At 40.7% G+C, this 18,191-nt stretch overlaps 1 protein-coding gene across 3 annotated transcripts; it reads right to left on the reverse strand.

The window, feature by feature from the left end:
* Positions 1–1,180: 1,180 nt before the first annotated feature.
* Positions 1,181–17,886, reverse strand: LOC126981451 (DNA topoisomerase 2-alpha-like). 3 transcript variants are annotated; one of them, XM_050832492.1, is made up of 30 exons: positions 17,509–17,886; positions 15,433–15,562; positions 14,648–14,828; positions 13,920–14,376; positions 13,496–13,669; positions 12,635–12,736; positions 12,246–12,489; positions 11,795–11,947; positions 11,402–11,571; positions 10,929–11,139; positions 10,680–10,789; positions 10,192–10,422; positions 9,777–10,024; positions 9,081–9,312; positions 8,028–8,227; positions 7,656–7,791; positions 7,293–7,445; positions 7,055–7,201; positions 6,450–6,668; positions 6,062–6,127; positions 5,869–5,937; positions 5,345–5,359; positions 4,834–4,953; positions 4,409–4,585; positions 4,117–4,228; positions 3,513–3,642; positions 2,986–3,086; positions 2,820–2,897; positions 2,406–2,707; positions 1,181–2,109 (listed from the first exon to the last, which is right to left on the reverse strand). In XM_050832492.1, exons 1-30 carry the CDS (start codon positions 17,527–17,529, stop codon positions 1,987–1,989), a joined length of 4,812 nt encoding a protein of 1,603 aa, XP_050688449.1. In that variant the 5' UTR covers positions 17,530–17,886; the 3' UTR covers positions 1,181–1,986. The 3 variants fall into 3 exon arrangements, with proteins under 3 accessions (XP_050688449.1, XP_050688448.1, XP_050688450.1); XM_050832491.1 differs by lacking the exon at positions 17,509–17,886 and adding an exon at positions 16,243–16,945; XM_050832493.1 differs by lacking the exons at positions 5,345–5,359; positions 17,509–17,886 and adding an exon at positions 16,243–16,942.
* Between the last annotated feature and the right edge of the window lie 305 nt (positions 17,887–18,191).

The following is an 18,191-nucleotide window of genomic DNA, read 5'->3' on the forward strand; positions in this document are numbered from 1 at the left end:
CTGCAGTGTGTATAATGTATAACCTAATCACCGAGACTCATGGTATGATATAGTATAGTAACTGATAGTCCTCATATCTCACTTATTATGCTATGGACTCCCTTATACTATGGACGGTGGTATCACCAAAGAACATGGGATGGATGTCTGTAGTTTGTGATAAGTGGAGGTTTTGAGGTATTGAAAGATACTAATTTGGGGAGGCGGTGGCTGAACGGATAGCGAGACGGCCCCACGTTCAATCCCCGACCGATGCCACCAAGCTGGGATTTTTCAGCCGTCGCCGAGTGGCTTAAAACTACCCACATGCTGTCCAGAAGACCATCTATCAACCCAGACTCTAGATTCTAGGATTAAAGATGAGCTCCGGGAGGGCAGCATGAGCCAATGCAAGATGGCGCCGCTATAAACACTCGCCTGCGCCAGAATGGGCTGGGCCGACCATCAGGCCCCACCGGGAAGAAGCCTTGGACCGACCATCAGGATCCACCGGGAAGAAGCCTACCGGCGCAATAGGCCAAGACGTAAAAACAAAAGTAAAAACAAAAGTCAATGATAAAAGATTGTAGGCCCCATCCAAGAGTTGTGTTATTTCTATCAATATGGTATTTTGTTGAATAATATGGAGTAATGTAGAGTGGTCATCAGTAATAAGAACGAATAAATTGTATTGCAAAGAGCCCTGAGGAGCACCACTGCTAATTGGCGTAAGAGTAAGACAATGAGCGTCTACTAGCAACAGATCAGCCAGAATGAAAACTGAATATGAAAGTACATGCAGAGAAGGATATAATCTGTGGGAGGGTAGTTGAAGACAAAAATCTGTGCCGCTGTCAAAAGCTTTTGAGATGTCTATGGCAACAGCTAGTCACCAAAACATTTAAGAGGATGATAATTAGTTCTGAGGGCAAGATTATTAACAGGTTAATGCTCCCTGTGGAATCCTTTTAGGCAATGGGATAACTGAAAGTTGATAGATGCTTAAGAAATTGAACAACATAAGTCTAAAATACATGCATAGAGGATGAATACATGTTCAGAGAAGGATCATTTCTGACCTTCCCTCATATCAGCTACCTAAACAGAGTGCATGGAATGACTGGACAATAAAGACTGACTACAGAATGATCCTGGCAATGTCTTAAACCATCACTCACTGGCATAGGTTAGTCATCATTGGTTGTAAGTATACTACTTTATTTTTAAAAACAGACAGCAGAAATATCAAGGTTCCGACACTACTGTTGCTTCAATAGTATCAAGAGTTACATAAAATATCTTATAATACTATCTTCACCGACAAAGTGACACAACTACAAATGAAAACATATATCCACCTGTATGATTATGTACTATATTGCAAAAATAAGATCACTTCATGACGTCCTAAATTTGAATGAGAAACGAAGGTACGTATAGTTTGTGCCCTGTCATTAAAAATAAATTATAAAAATATTGTAAAAAATAATGACAAAATAAATAAGACCATTATCTGAGCAGTGTATCTACAAAGTTGTTCTGTTCAGTATTTTTCACCCATTACTAGTTTAAAAAATACTGCAAAAATTTCTTGCATGAACTATGCAGTCCATGTATATATATTTATATGCATATGTACCACCAAGACACTGATTACAAAAATACTAATACTCTAATCAGAAACAATTTACTACGTCTCAACTTTCTCACCAGCCTTTTGTACTTGCTGAATTAAAAACATCTCTTGAGGGAAGTCCACCAAATTTCTTCATTTCTTTTTTAATGACAAGACTCCACTTCAAATATATACATAAATTAAATAAAAAAAATAAAAATAAAAACGGATTAAAAAAAGTATGAAACCTTTAAAACACTGCGTGGTGTCCAGAAAGAGTCCCCCCCCCACCCCCCCACCCCACCCCACCCCGACCATCCACTGACTGCCGTGGATGTCAAGCAGCCATGTGGCAAAGATCAATCACCCTAGAAAGAAGCTTCACGTTCCATCTAATAGTCTTCATCTGAATCATCATCACTCATAGTATACACAATGGGGGCCTTCCTCTGCCGGCCTGGGCGTTCCCGGGGTGGTGGCTGGTCAAAGTCTACATCTTTGTTAGCAATCTTACCCTGGAAAAAACAGATCACATTTACTAGATGCTTTAATCATCACAAGCTGACCTCTTACTGAGCACACAAAGCTCCATCATACCTATTACCCACTCCCTCAACTATAATCTGACACTGGTACTACATTTTCTCATATAATCAGACAACATTCTCTATCCTTAATTACGAGGTGAACTTCTAATTTAGGTTTGCAATTTAATTATCGATCCTATTCACTCATTACTCTTCTTCTAAGCCAATCAACTTCTTAGTCCACACCTGCACACATACACAAAGTAGCACCTCAGAATACTCACGCTGGAAAAGTCCTCAAACATGTCATCAGAGTCAGAGCCAGCCTTCTTTTTGGCAGCTGCTGTCTTCTTGGGGCCAGGCTTTTTCTTGGGCTGCGGGATATCGTCATCATCAGACATGTCAGCAGGTTTTGCAAGGGCCTTCTTCTTGGGCGCCGGCTTTTTCCTCTGCTTGGGGGCATCACCGTCATTAGGGAAGGTGACTGTGGCAGTTTTCTTTGGCCCTGACTTTTTCTTGGGTTTGGGCTCATCGTCGCTGCTGTCCACATTTTGTACTGCTCGCTTCTTAGGGGGCGCCAATTCATCTGGGAGTAGATTAATGTACACCTTAAGAGTTCATCATTAAACCTTAGATGGAATGACTGACAGAGTATAACTAGTCACTTGAATCTGAAGGATTTTACTAAATCAACTTACTGCCACTACTGGTGGCTTCTGCGGAGAATGAGGATCCCGTCATCATGGAGTCAAAGAGATCCGAAGCAGTTGGCTTCTCTGAAATATGAACATATAAAATTATTTCACATAAAAGAAAAAAAATTATAAAATTAAGGTAGTTTAAAAACACTCCTCATTCCCTTACCTTGTGGTGGTGGTGGGGGAGGAGCTGGTTTATGCTTCTTCTTTGGCTTCTCTTCAAATTCAGAATCTGTATCACTGACTATCACTGCATCCTTTTTGTCTCTGTGGAACAAAATAACAATAAGAAAGTCTGTTGGAACAAGATTCAGTAAGTTTGAGTACAAAAATTCTCCATTGGTAGTGAATACCTATATGATCAGGGTCCAAATATTGTGTATTTAGGTACACTGGCTTCAGTACCAGCCTCATTCTAGCACATTTAAAAGGCTTAACACAGCACTTTACAACATGTAGGTGCAGTGTGCAGAGGCTACTGGCCAGCCAAGACACTGTGTTGTAACTGGATGGTTTCAAAAGGTAACATTTTACCAAAATGCATGGCACCTTATGGTGATGCATCATGGATTTTAAAGTCAAAACTATACTTGACTTTAAACAGTTCATAATGGCTTCAGGAAATCAATATCTGTAAATATGGTAGCTTTCCTGCATACCTGAGAACAGAAAATTAAAGTGAATGACACTCACGCCACTGAATCCTCTAATATGCTGTTGCTCACAACCATGTCAGGCTCCTCCACCCCAACATTGTCATGGAACTCCTCCTCTCCACTACTGCTGTTGCTGCTCTCGTCTCCAGTGTACTTCACCTTTGCAGCTGAGGATTAAACATGAAAAGATCATGAAAAATAACAAAAAGCACAATCAATTATCAAGGGCAGTGCAGGGCAGCAATAAATGGCCATGTAACCATTTTAGCAAGCTCTTAGTGGGAGAGAGAAAAAAAAAAAAAAAAAAAAAAAAAAAAAAAAAAAAAATCAATATCTTTACCATTCACAGTGCACTCAATCTCCTTAGATTACTTATTTCCTTTTCTAATTTCAACCCTTAACTCTTTGCTAACATTCAGATTCTTGGATGCTAATGCTTAAAATTTACCTGATATTCGTCTATTTCAGTAAGCTTATCATCCCACAACAAGGCCAAGACAAATATTGCTGCTCAAGTGATCCCTCGTTTAGTCCATTCTTTCAAAGCTCAAGCTAGCCGTCGAACCCTAACTGACATTCCTCCCATCCTGAGCGCTTATTTAGTTTATCCCTTTGAAACCAGGCCACTTGGAGGGACGTACCTGCAGCCCTTCTAGATGTGGAGCGTTCACGAGGCTGGAGCTCCACAGACACATCACTCATGACGTCACTGTCTTCATCTGAGGAGCCTTTACCCTTCTTCTTTGGGCTCTTCTATTGAGAACACAAGAATTATTTGGTTACTTATGACAACAAAAGGCATACTGCAACCATCACTAAAACTATAGCATAAAACAATTAAACCAACATCATTAATTGCATAACTGATTTAGTATTGTAAAGAATAACTTTGTGTAAATTCAACAAGATAGAGGATCACTCTGAAAAACACACCTTCTTGAAGCTGATCTTAGTCTGCTTCAGTCCATCACCAGCCTTCTTTGCCTTCGCTTTCTTTAATATCATATCAGGGGAGTTGCCGAGCCGAGCAGACAGAGACTTGCCCGTCATTGTGGACACTAGGTCATCAAACTCATCTGGGTCACCTGACTCCTTTGATTCTCTCTTGCCCTGGGGAGAAAGTCATTCATAATAGTTGAACAAATCAGAAAGATTGAATCCAGAGTAGTCAAGTCTCTACTTTTTCACATGCATCTCATTTATATTTTCATATGACAGCATACTCTAAATTTAATTCTTTCTGTAAATAGATTATTTGAACATTTATGTACTTATTGAGGCCGTCCCTTTAGCAAGGCTGTCACAGGAACACATCAGACACAGTTCCAAGCCCACACCTTAACAGCTCATCCACTCACCTTCTTCCCCTTCTCCTTGAGAGCCGCAGCCTTCTCAAACTTCTTTTTAAGCTCTGCATCGATGAGAGGCACTATTCTCTCTCCAAAGGCTGAGGGCTTTGTTTCATTAGCATCTGTTGCCTGCGTAATAGTGCAAGAGTTAATATAACTACTACTTTAATAAAGGCAGTAATGAATTTAAGTTTAAATTATATCACTTATCTTCACCAAAGCCCTAGTTTGTACAATACAGACCAAAGAAAATACAGCACATAAAATAATGGTACAATTGTCTTCACATTCAAACCGAAAATCTACAAATCTGTAAAACAAAACAGAAATATATTGAAGCACATATAAAGCAAATGTCTGAACACAATAACGATTTAATAAACCAAATTCACAGTCAGCCCTTGTCTAACAACTATAGCTCTTGATAAATATTAAGATTTTCCTTCCTAACAACATTGTAAATGTTTAATGGGGGAAGGGATGTGCTTCCAGCAGCCATGCATACAAAATACCTACTTACCGAATTACTTCCTCGCTATTAGTCATGGAAAGAAATCATCAATCCACATTCAATCAAACAATCACTAAAAAGGGGTGCCTCACCCACTCTACACCACCAACACAGGGGGCCCACCACGAAAGTCTCCAAGCAGGCCCCCTTCCCATCTTAGGTACCACATGGCACGATCCATGGACTTACTAAAGCTGCCGGCCTCTTCCACTCAGAACCCATGGTTCGAATTGCGACGCACATTCGAATTGGAGGACAAAATTTGTTTGATAAATGTGTTCGAATTGGGAATAGTTCGAATTGAAAGGCGTTCGAATCACAAGGTACCACTGTATAGTCATTTTACAGGAAGTAAAATTTTTAAAATTGTCCTTTTCTCATGTCACTGTACACATGAATGCCTTCAATTAACAAGAAAGATTGAAATACTTGAACATATCTGGTAGACTTCTATTGACTTAGATCTACCACTCCCTATGAACGTCATTTGCATCTCTTTGACAACTTAACAGAGGACAGCTTGGAAATCTCACCTTCTTGGGCTTCTTCTTAGATCCTTTGCCAACCTGGAAGTCCTCATCATCGTCATCATCATCTTTTCCCTGCGACAAACGTTACTATTAGCTGGCTACAGGCTTTTCTATTACTCTGTCACCTATGTGCACAAGAGCATGTAAGGTATGACACACAAGGAAACACTTGGATTAATACAGACACATCTCTTACCTTTTTCTTTCTGGACTTCTTTGTCATCTTTCCACCTTCTAGTTCCTCAGCCTCAACAGCATCCAGCTGTAGGAAAATCATTTCAGCTGAGTGTAAGATGTTACTTTTTAAATACTTTCAATCATATCCCAAAGTTCCTGCATCCAAAGACTGTTTTTTAAGTACCAACTTTAAAAGGTATTACAATACTGTGTAGCCAGGTGGTGGAGGCTATGGAAAATAAAAATGAAACTTTCTTTCTGGAAAGTTTTACGTATCTTGGTAGCATAGTTCATAACAACGGTGAGTCTGGCCAGGAAGTCTTACGACGGATTGGTCTGGCCCACGGTGTTATGGACTCGCTCAACACGAGTATATGGTGTATTGATACCTGTGCAGAAGGACTTACCAGCTCTAGGAAATTTTCCAGATCTGTAGTCCATAGTAGTTCTGGAGACTTTTCCTTCAGCACCTTCAGCTCCTGCCTCTTGTCATCACGGTTCTTGAGTAGCACATTCTTCCTTTCCAGAGTCAGCGACCACATCTGCATGCCCAGCAGGTAGTCAAAGTCGGGTCCCTTTGAATCCTCCTCCTCCTCAGTGTCGTCCTCACCCTGCTGTTCTTCTTCCTGCAATGCAATATCTTTGTAAGCTTGCATCTGGTAAATTACAATGATTCTTCATAAGATGTAAGAATCAAAAATATAAATGTCCCAAGGCATGTCATAAAAGCATATTTAAAGCATGTGTATTAAGTGTATGTGACATTCCTTATATTTCCTTCTGATATTTTGAAGTTCAACCCATCCATCTGGCTTCTTCAAAAGCTAAACATTTATCCTGCATACAAGAGATGATTCCCCAGGTAATTTAATAGTTTGGTAGAACACAAAACTTTGAAATTACTCTGAGTAGTGAAGGTTGTGCTAACAAGTAGCACAACCTTCAATACTTTCCAATCAAATGGGCTGCCTAGGACACTACAAAGTGAATTAAAATAGTTTGCAGTACTGACCAATGCAGCATTCAGGTCCTGAAGTTTCTTCCAAGCCTTGACGGGGTCTGAGTCAAAGCCCTTCCTCTGGAGCTCGGCAATCATTTCCTTTTTCTTTTTGTTTTCAATCACCAGCGTGCCGTCACACTTTTCCATGATGAATCTTGCCTGGAAAGATGGTGAAGAGTTTTCAGATCCAGAAACTAAGTTAAAACACAGCGAAATCAAAATAGCTGACAAAATACTACTGTAGACTCACCTGGTTGGACAGCTTGCATGTCTCAGCCTCCAGCATCCCCACCAGGTACGCCTTCCTCTTGGTGTAGTACTGAAGGCGGAGGTCAAAGAACTCCCTCAAGATCTCTTCCACCGAGTCATATCTCCGAAGGACACCGTTGTGGTCAAAGAGAACCTTGAGTGACAAAGAAAAATGTTACAAGCGATGAATAAGTTCCTACACTAATAACAAAACAATCAGACAAGCTGCTTACTTATAGGAAATGGACATACCCGACATAGTGATGATATATATCATTTTGTTTTAGCAGCACATATTACTTTCATTAACTATTCTAAATATTTTTCAATGTTAACACAAGGGATGGTTGAATGAGATTGTTACCATGCAGGAGGTGCTCATGGAAGATTGTAGTTTGAAGGTCTTGTGCACACCATCACCCAAAGCCTTCTGGAATTTATCATCACTCATGGTAACAACAAAGCGTACTGTTGTGTCAGTGTGATACTCCTTGTAGTCACTGCAAAAGAATAGAAAATTAATTTGATTAATTCCTGTGTATCTTTATACAAATGATTTACAACATTTACACTTGGTGTCTCAACACTTTTTCTTTTACAAACCAAAGCTTTCTGTATATCATCAGGAAAGTTACAACATCTACTCAAATCTACATCCAAACCCATTCAAATGGATATTACCTGACCCCTGCATGCACAACACCACCAATGTAAGAATGGAGGAAGACAAACTCACTTGATTATGGCTGGGGTCTTGTCACTGCCCTGAAGGAATGGCTCCATTACCGCCTCCTTGTAAGCTTGTGTCCATACACGAACTGGCAGCTCAGTGATCTCAAACTTGTTGTTGCCTATGTCAGCCACTTCACCGTGAACCAGGTACCGCTGGGCGTCCATCTCCTCTATGGTACCCTTAAACCCTTTGAACCAGGGTTTCTGCAAAGATAAAACACCTTGTCTATCACCTCCTATCAGTACGTTGTGTGTGGTGGCGAGAAAGAGGTGAAAAAGACAAAACACTTCAGCTACTTCCTCTCTTTATCATCATACTGCACCTGATAATGAGAATAAAAGGAAATTAAATACAACCATTCACCTACCTACCCTCTTAGTTTAATCATCATATAATGCATGGTAATGAGACTGAGGGGAGAAGAAATACAGCACTTCATCTACTTCTCCTCTTGGTAAATCATCATATTGTGCAGAATGAGAAAGAAGAGGGGGTGAAATGTTTTATCTGCTTCCCATCTTACACTCATCCTTTAATGCATGATGAGAATGGGGAGGAGAAAGGGGGGCAATAATTGGCAAACCATTTCAATAGGCGCACCTAACATCACCATAGCCGATCCAGGATTCAGTACGTTTCCTAACTTATAGGCGGTAATGTTATAATTCTATTTCGTAAAGAATCCTCATAACCAAAAAACTAACTAAAATTATGAGTATTCTTTTCCTTGAACAGAACATTGAATAAACAACAGAACAATCAGAACAAAAATATGAAAATACGAATATATTTTATACAACATGGTATGGTGAAAAAATAAAAAATAAAAAATAAAAAATAAATAAAAAATAAATAAACTAAACAAAAAAACAACTACTTTCTTACCCCAATCATCATAGCATGCATTGCAATGACAATGAGGGGGAGAAAATGTCAAAACAGTTCAGCTACTTCCTACCTTACCCTTATTGTGTGTGGTAATGAGATTGAGGGAGGAAAAAAAAAAAAATAAATAAATAAATAAATAAATAAATAAATAACCTTCAGCCGACTTACCATCTTCTCTGGCTCCTCCCCGTTCAGCATTCTCTTGATGTTCTTGACAATCTCCCTTGGGTCATAGTTATGGATCTTGGTGCTCCAGCCAGTGCCAATGCCATCAGCCCCATTCACCAGCACCATGGGGATGATAGGGATGTACCACTCAGGCTCAATGCGCTGGTTGTCATCATAGTTATACTTCAGCAGCGGCTCATCGTGGGGGTGGAAGATGGCACGGGCCACCTTGCTGGTGAAGGGAAAGTCTTGGTTAGTTACGTGTGCCAGACAGAGAAATGCAGTCACGAAAATAGGCATCACCAAGTTAGTCATATTCTGTAAAGAGTAGACACAAGGACACACTGGGGCACAGTGGTCTAGTGAGTTAAAGCATCAAGCAATGGAAGTGAAGAGCCAGGTTGAGGCAGTTCAAAATCCCAGTGCCACCACATGATGTCTGGAAGTGAATCTGGTATTGAGCCCCAAACCCCAACTTCAAAAACAGTGACCCCATATGAATAGTGAGTGAGGTCTACTATAAGATATGTGAAATGCTACGATGTAAGTCTGAAGAATGACATCAAGCTGGCAGCAAATAACACTATCTAAGGTGCACTACGATACTTCCTTCCAGCAAAATATCTCTAAAAAAAGGCAAAACCCTACTGTATATACATATGTACACACACACTGGCAATTGCACCCACTTCCTACCTCAGCATCGTGAAGATGTATCTGGGACTGGCAGAATCCTTGCCACCCTGCAGCCTTGTTCCAAACTGACCGATGGGCTGGAGCAGATTGATGTTGTTGGAGCCTACATAGTCCTGGGCCAAGTTGATGATGGTGGACATGAGGGAGGCTTCACCGTGGTGGTATGCAGAGTGCTCAGCCACAGAGCCAGCAAGCTGAGCCACCTTGACTTCACGCTTGTCATTTCGCTTTATGCAAGTATACAGTACCTGGAGGAAGAAGGGGAAAATATTGCCAACTTCATCAATGCTTCAGCTATTACTAAAAGTTTAAAACCATGTCCATGCAGCTGACAAGGAATACTAAAGGCTATTTTCTGTTTTCTTTTTAGTAAATCCAGAAATGGAAAAACAAGCTGCAACCAGAAATGACTTACCTTTCTCTGGCCAGGTTTTAGCCCATCCACCAAGCAGGGGATGGAACGTTCATTGTCCAAGTTGGAGAACAGAACGAGTTCCTTGTTGACAAAGTCAGTGTAGGAGACAGAGCGAGTGTTCTTCTCGTAGAGGTAAATATCCGGCAGTCCCAGCTCCTTGCGACGCTTACACTCCTCCATCCAGCCTTTCAGCCACTCCTTGCGCTGCTCCACAGCCTTTTTGCTGAACGCCTGAAAGATGATTTGCAAACCCTCACTGATCCAATGCCAACTTCATACTGTGTCAGTGACTTCGACACTAATTATTATCTACCCTTCTGCAAACTTATTTTCATGATGCCTAAAATATTAAATTTTCTAAAAATTACATCAGAGTATCAAGCTTAGTACTGTGTATCACTTCTGATCAGATGATGACATTGAGTATCATCCACTGATCTCACACACTCCTTAAATTACACACCAAAGCTTAACTTCAGAAAACTTACCATCTGAATGGCGTGGTCATCCTGTGCTCCACTGTAATTGAAAACAATTCGGTGACGAATCATGTCCACAAAGTATTCCTTCGCCTCCTTTGAGGTCGAAGTACCCAAACCTGGAAGGAAGAAAAAATAGCATTGTAAAGCACAGGAGATAAGAGCAGCATCCAACAAAATAAATGTTTGATATCATACCTTTACTGCCCGAACAGAACCCCAGATGTAGCAAAATATTAAAAGACCAAAAATTAGCACCTTTGTAGTACTTTATCTTGTAGGTGTGCCAATTGTCTCTTGACTTCTTCCACTCCTCAAACTCTGGCAGGGAGTAGAAGGGGATCTCATGCCCTCCCTTGGAGGCTTTAACAATAGGGGTGATGAACTCCTCCATGAAATCTCGGTGGAGCAAGGTTGGCCAGTTGTGGTGGATGAAGTTGATCAGCAGACCCTTGATGTGGGAACCATCCTGGAGGCACATAGGATAAATTAGTGTCATAATCATCTTAATGACTAAAACTAAATAAATTGGAGTCTGACAAATATCCCAAACATGCAAAGGATATAAGGCAAACATTGTGTTCCATTTCAGCACAACTATGCAGAGTAAATCCTCCTTTTTGATGCAGTAGCATGAAGCTGCAGGAATAACAGGATATGAATTAAAATCCCCGATGAAGTCAACAACCCTAAAATGTTTCCCTGTGAGTTGCAAACAAGTGATTGCACACCTGATCCTGATCTGTCATGATCATGAGCTTGCCATATCGCAGAGTCTTCATGTCTGCATCACTTTCATATTTCTTCTTGTACTGCAGACCAAGAATCTTGATAATATTGTTAATTTCTGCATTCTCCAAAATCTGCTTATGGGAGGCTTCACGTACATTAAGCAGTTTACCTGGATGTGGAGGAACCAAGAATGTGTGTCAGAGCAGAAACTATGTGGTGCAATTTCTTCAATAAAATCTTGTAACTCATTCTTTGTCAGTGAAGACAAATATAAGACAAACCACACTATCCTGTCAAGCTTGTAATACACTTAAACATTACATTTAATTCAAACTGTATCTTTTTCTATTTTCATAAAGTTTTTTATAAAAGAAAACAAATCTTATGTATACCTCTGAGAGGGAAGACACCGAACCTGTCCCTGCCCACCACACCGAGCCCTGCCACAGCCAGCGTCTTGGCTGAGTCTCCCTCAGTGAGGATGAGCGTGCACCTGGAGGAGTCCTTTGTCCCTGCATCGTTGGCATCCTCCAGCTTGGGGATACCTGGAAAATAAATAATGATTTGTCTTATTCATCTGTCACTTTTTCTTTTATACCAAGACCTGTGATAAGACAACAGCTGAAGTTGGGTTAGATGTGCAACCCTCATATTTTTAAGGAAAATAATGCTAATTATATACAAATTAAGCTATATGTGATAAGCTCATCAGTAAAATTTAATTTGGGATCTCATTCTGTGACTTAAAAGATGGATATATATGCAAGGTTGAAAAACAAGAGCTAAAAACTTTCCTTTTCCCATGACTTGTAGTTCAAGTGCTAAAAGAAATAGTATTATTACCTTTAATCTTATTGTGCTTCTTGCTAGCACACTTGGACTGTAGTTGAGCTTGTTGCTTGAACCTTGCCCAGGCCATCACTGCCTCCACCACCCCACACTTCATCACACTATTGGTAAACTTATCTGAAAAAGTACACTTCGATCCAAAGCTCTTGGCCTGGAGGGTCATGTTTTCTTTGGTTTGAGAATCAAATGTTGGATTAACAATCAAACAGTTTACAAAGACCCACAGGTGATTTTTAATCTGAAAGACAAAATAAATATATATTAATATAGGTGCAATATCTTGAAGATGCCTATCACATCACCAATATCAACAAAAGAAATGAAGCGATCAGAAATTGAAACAAAAAATCAACTTTTTACCATACCCCCCAGAAAGAGCTCACCTGGAAGGGCTTAATTTGCACACCACTTTTATTTTTCTTCTTCAGAGACTCAGTCAGGTTCTTTACCAGCAAGTCAGTCACATGGTCAACATGTCGTCCTCCCTGAAAAGAGAATGAATGCATCGATGTGAATGAAAAACATTATCAGGCATATGTAGCAAATTCTATATAAAATATAATAAAAGTAATAATAATAATAATAATAAAAATAATAATAATACATAGGTACACACACTGTTAACTTAACCACTACCAGTAAGGCCACTACAAGCTGTGCAGGTTTTATTTGATAGTAAGCCACATGGTGTGACTACTGCCTCTGCCTTTTAATTCTCCTTGGTAATAGCTATTGGTGATTCTCAAAAATTCAAGTGTCATTGCACACTGTGGGAGCAATGGGAGACTTTCAAAACTCAGTGTAAGCAGAGGACAACACCATAGCCTGTTCCTCTGGCTGGACTAGAAGGAAAGGTAATACTTCTCTTTTGCATCTCTAAAAGAGCAAAGGAAATCATGTGAAATATTTGAAGTTAATATTGTGGTAGTCTGCCTCACAGCTCTTTCAGAAGAGCAAAGGAGAGATATTGCCCTTCCCTCTGTTCAGGTCAGAGAAACAGTCATGCACTGTGCTCCACACTACTCACACAAAGTTTGGAGTCCCCCATTTTTAACAACACTGTATCTAATTTAGACTTGGAATGATTTTTAAAATATATTCATCAAAATTAAATGTTAAGGTGACTTAATACCCTTCCTGAGATTGGAAAATTGCCTAGTTGAATACCATCAATATTAAAATCCTATCTTACCTGTCTATATTTACAAATGATAATATATACAATATATGTGCTCATACTATACCTTCGTGGTAGCGATGCTGTTAACAAAGGACATCTGCTGGAAACCCTTATCGGAGAGGGCAACTGCCACCTCCCACCTAGCATTCACATTCTCATAAACTGGCTTCACAGGATTATCGGCATCATCAACCTTATCCTTCAGGTACAGGTCCACATAATCCTTAAAACTTTTAATCTGTAAAAGGAGAGCAATGTAGTAACTCAAGGGACTAAACATACCATAAAACTTTCTCAAGAACATGCATACACATTTTATCCACATTCTAATCTTTTAAAGACAGAATATCAGCAGAATATCCATTCATTTATATTTTTATTTTGATGGAAAGTACCTTGTTAATATTAGTGATACAGTCTTCATTGCATTACATCTACAAAGGTATATTACTATTTGGGTTCTTGGTTCAGATTTCCCCAATACTTACAGCAACACGCTTGCCATTAAGGAACACCTTCACGCCCCTGGTGGAGGCAGCAATATCATAGGCTCTCCGGGACATGAGAGACACAATGTCTTGATCCAGAGAATCCATTTTGAACTTTTTAAGGTCAGGCGAAAATGTGACCTTTGTGTAATCGTCCCCGCCAAAGTTCTTAACCTTTGGCTCACTGGCCTTGCTCATGTTTTCAGCCCAGCTCTGTTTATAATTCAAGCTGTACTCTTCAGAGGCCGTTTCGACAGTGAATTTGCTGCTGAAGATGTTGCAAAGCTTGGCACCATAACCGTTACGTCCGCCAGTCACCTTCTGCTCCTCATCATTGTAGTTAGAAGAGGTGAGGAGGTGCCCAAAGATCATGGTGGGGACATACATCTTTTCTTCTTTATGCATCACCACAGGAATCCCCTTACCATTGTTGTATATGGATATCTGATTGTTCTCCCTAGAAAGAAAATAAGTAACTTAATAAAAAAAAGATTAACTTGTACTTGGTTTTGCATTCATACATATCTAAAACCAACTAATAATTGAGATAAGAAATAGAATGTTTATTTCATACAATCTCCAATATTTTCTGTAACTTCTATTACTGTGAGATTTTGCAAGATGAATCCATGTATATAATGTTTTCTTTGTGACTTTTACTTTGAGAATTCAATTTATAAGCTGCAGCACAAGGCAGATCAAACAAAACCCACGGGAGTCAAACTTACGAGTCAATGTCAACCTTGATGGTGTCCATTTTAGGATCTCTCTGTTTGTTGTCAGCAGCATTCACCAAGATTTCATCAAAGATCTTGTAGAGGCCAGGCACATAGGCAATTTCTTTCTGCACTATCTTCTCTTGTTCCCTGTCATAGACCCACATCAGTTCTGTCACAAACTCCACAGAACCTGGAAAATATCCGATACATTTAATTTCTTTGTCATTATCATAAAATCAATAATGTGTGAAGGTTTACAGATTACTACAGGCCTCATTATTCGAGCACAGTGTCTCAGGCAGAGACAGAGAATCAGGCAGTGTGGCCATATAGAAAGATGAAGTGAGGGCAACCAAAAAGAGGATGAAGAATGGAGAGGCAGTTGGTCCAGATGACATATGGAAGCATGAACATATTTAGGAGAGACAATAGTGGAATTTTTAACCGAGTGATGGAGTATATTGGTATCCCAACTTTCAAGAATAAAGGTGACGTGCAGAGCTGTATAGTAGTAACTAAAGCTACAGTCAGGGCATGAAGTTATGGGAATGGGAAGTGGAAGCAGGGCTATGAGGAAGTGTCATTTATTTAACAGCAGTGTGGTTCCATACCGATAATAATAAAAGAAAAAAATGTTCTCATGTCAGTTTTAACCAAAATCAAAGAACTCTCCTGCAAAGCAACATATATTAAAGTTATTATACACTAAGGAGCAACTGTATTTAAATTACCAATCCCTTCAGACTATTAGTACAAATGACGTGAAAAAAAAAAAAAAAGTTATAGCAACAGACCGATGTAGGTGTCAGGACGGAGTAGAATGTGCTCCAGCTGAGTCTTCTTTTGGTAGACGGACTCCACCGTGGTTTTGCCTTTCTTTTTAGGGGCATTTTCCTGGGTGCCGCCCACATTGTTTGGCAGCGTCTATGGGAAAAAAGAGGACTGGAATTAGTTTCTTGATGTTATAAGCAGTGATTAATAGGGTGACATACTACTACTTGATTAGAAGTGACTCAACTTTTGTCTCTAGCTCCCTTTGAAGCTTTTACTTTAGTTCAAATTAAATACATCATCAAGCTAATCTAATGAAGCAAATTTTTCTCTAGTACGAAATAGTATCACAGACCGAGACAACTTCTCACCTAACCTAGTCTTCTTGTTTGGACATTTTCAACTAACTGGGAAAAGAAAACATGGGTGTAAAGAGCCATCTCTGCAAGCATGGTTAATATACTGTAGAATCACACCCAAAGACCCACAGCTTCATAATATCAGGTTTGAGTGTAGGTTGAGCCCCATAGGAAACACGGGCCATCTTTTCAAACATGATTAATATACTGTAGAATCACACCCAAAGACCCACAGCTTCATAATATCACGTTTGAGTGTGGGTTGACCCCATAGGAAACACTCAAGACATGCACATTCAAGCTATAGCAATAAAAGCACCCACATATTTTCTTCTCTAACCCTTCAACTGTTCTCATATACCTCACTAGCTCTAATTCGTGTATACCCTTGTCAGTGACCACACGATTCAAACCAAGCTCAAAAATAGGTCAAGACGCAGACTGACCTACCATACAACCACTAAAACACCTTACCCGAAGCGGTGCAAAGTCATCCATGCTGCCGCGGGTACTGTAAGAGCCAATTCCTGAGCACTGCCGCCAAACTGATTCTCTAACACAGAAAAAAACGGCAGAAATAAACCCCCTTCCGCGCCTAACGTTCAAAGCGGCGGCGGCGGCGTCCAGAACAACGTTGGCAAATGGTCGTGGTCCGGTTCTTATATTTACACATTTCCAACCCTCAAACTGTCTCCTCCATCCTTTTAACTGGTTTTATATAGCGTTATCGTTAAAATGGTTAATTATTGGTGTTTCTTGGCAATAGTTATGGGTCAGAAACCGGTAAAAAGGATGCTGAGTACGATAATCCGGCAACGTTGCTCCAGACACTGCCAGCCGTAGCCTTCTTCTTCCTCCTCTCTGACCCTCTGTACCGCTTCATAGGTCTTTACTCCTTGAGCTTCCTGCCTTTTGTATGCGTTGATTATCTTTCTTCGTTTCTAGCTCTCAGGCGATATTGTTTTCATGTGGGTCAGGGTTATAATTTATTTGTTTTTGCGTCCTGTCAATCCTGTTCTTTATTTCCCTCCTATTCTTCTCATCACGTTCTGCGTTACAGTGTTCGTGTTTCCTTATATACTCGCCACATGCTTTTCAGTTCGAGCTATTTTCCTCTCTTCTTTTCCTGTCTGCCTCTCTCTATCTCCTCTCACTTCCTCTCCCTCACTCTCCCCGGCATTTCAGAGCACACCGGTATATTTATTTAGCAAAAGCAATATGTGTCAGTGGGAAAGACATTTTTGAAACCCAGTCCTGCTGAGGTGGGCTCGGTTTGAAGTTAAATGCCTGCCTTTCCCTCCCGTGGCTGTGGGAAATAATTACCGATATGAGGTCATCTTGGCGTGAGTGAGGCGGCTTGATGAAGGCGAGGTTTGTGGGGTTACCTATCCCTCCCCATGGCTTGCAGGGGAGGCCAGCTCACCTGAGGCGCCGGCTAAGCTCTCCCACAGTCGCTAATACCAGTCACATGCCGATATACGAAGGCTATCAGGCAGTTTTTTTGTTTGGAAATCTTCTCAAGGCCCATGCTAGCGTACTTTCTTTCCCGCCCAATTTAACAATGTTGTCATAACTAAGTTTAACTCCAAACCAAGGTAACGGGAAAGAAATGACACACCCCAGGCCGCCCGAACATGCAAAAGTGGGGAAATGCCGGGATTCATCAGGAGCTGGCGGTGTTTCTTCTCGTGTTTAGTGTAAATGCTTGGCTGTATTGCTGGGTAGACTTTTCAAACTTACCGTTCCATTTACGGCTGGCATGGTGAAGAAGGGTCTGAAGGCTTACGGCCCTCCAATCGAGAGCCGCCCACGCTCTAGGACACGACAAACACCAACAAATCTTGCACTAGTGGACAGGATTATTCATTTACACTCACTCACCGCCACCACATTTACAATTCAAGGCGGGTTTTGTCTTGTCCACTCACTCGTCACGCCGCACTTACGACCATATTGGTGTTTGCATGGTTCAAGCACACCCTGAGGCACCCGGTTGTTCTAAAGGAAGTCACTGAGGCTAGCTAGAGGTGTATTTCAGGGGATTTTGTCAAGGTGGAACAAAGAGCTGCTTGCATCCGTGGGGAGTCTGGGCCCCGCGCTGCTCGAGGCTCAGGGACGGTATTCTCAGACGCTTCCACCTCCAACATCAACTATTTCCAAAGGCCGAAAAGGAGATGAATCGGGTTTTCATGAGGGTTTTCTCACATTGATGGTACAGAAGAAGGGTCACACTACCACCTGGGTCATTAAACTACCCCTGGAAATGCCTAAAACGCCTACGAAAGCCTTGTCATATATGTGTACTTGGACGCCAAGGACGGTCACCCTCCTCCCCTGCCCTCCCTCCCCAGCCACGCCGCTCTACAATAATGCTTTCTCCTCTAATAACCGTCTATATGAATGGTTTATAAGTGGCAATACTA

Source organism: Eriocheir sinensis, chromosome 48 (assembly GCF_024679095.1).
Source record: "Eriocheir sinensis breed Jianghai 21 chromosome 48, ASM2467909v1, whole genome shotgun sequence".
In the NCBI taxonomy this organism is placed as follows: domain Eukaryota; kingdom Metazoa; phylum Arthropoda; class Malacostraca; order Decapoda; family Varunidae; genus Eriocheir; species Eriocheir sinensis.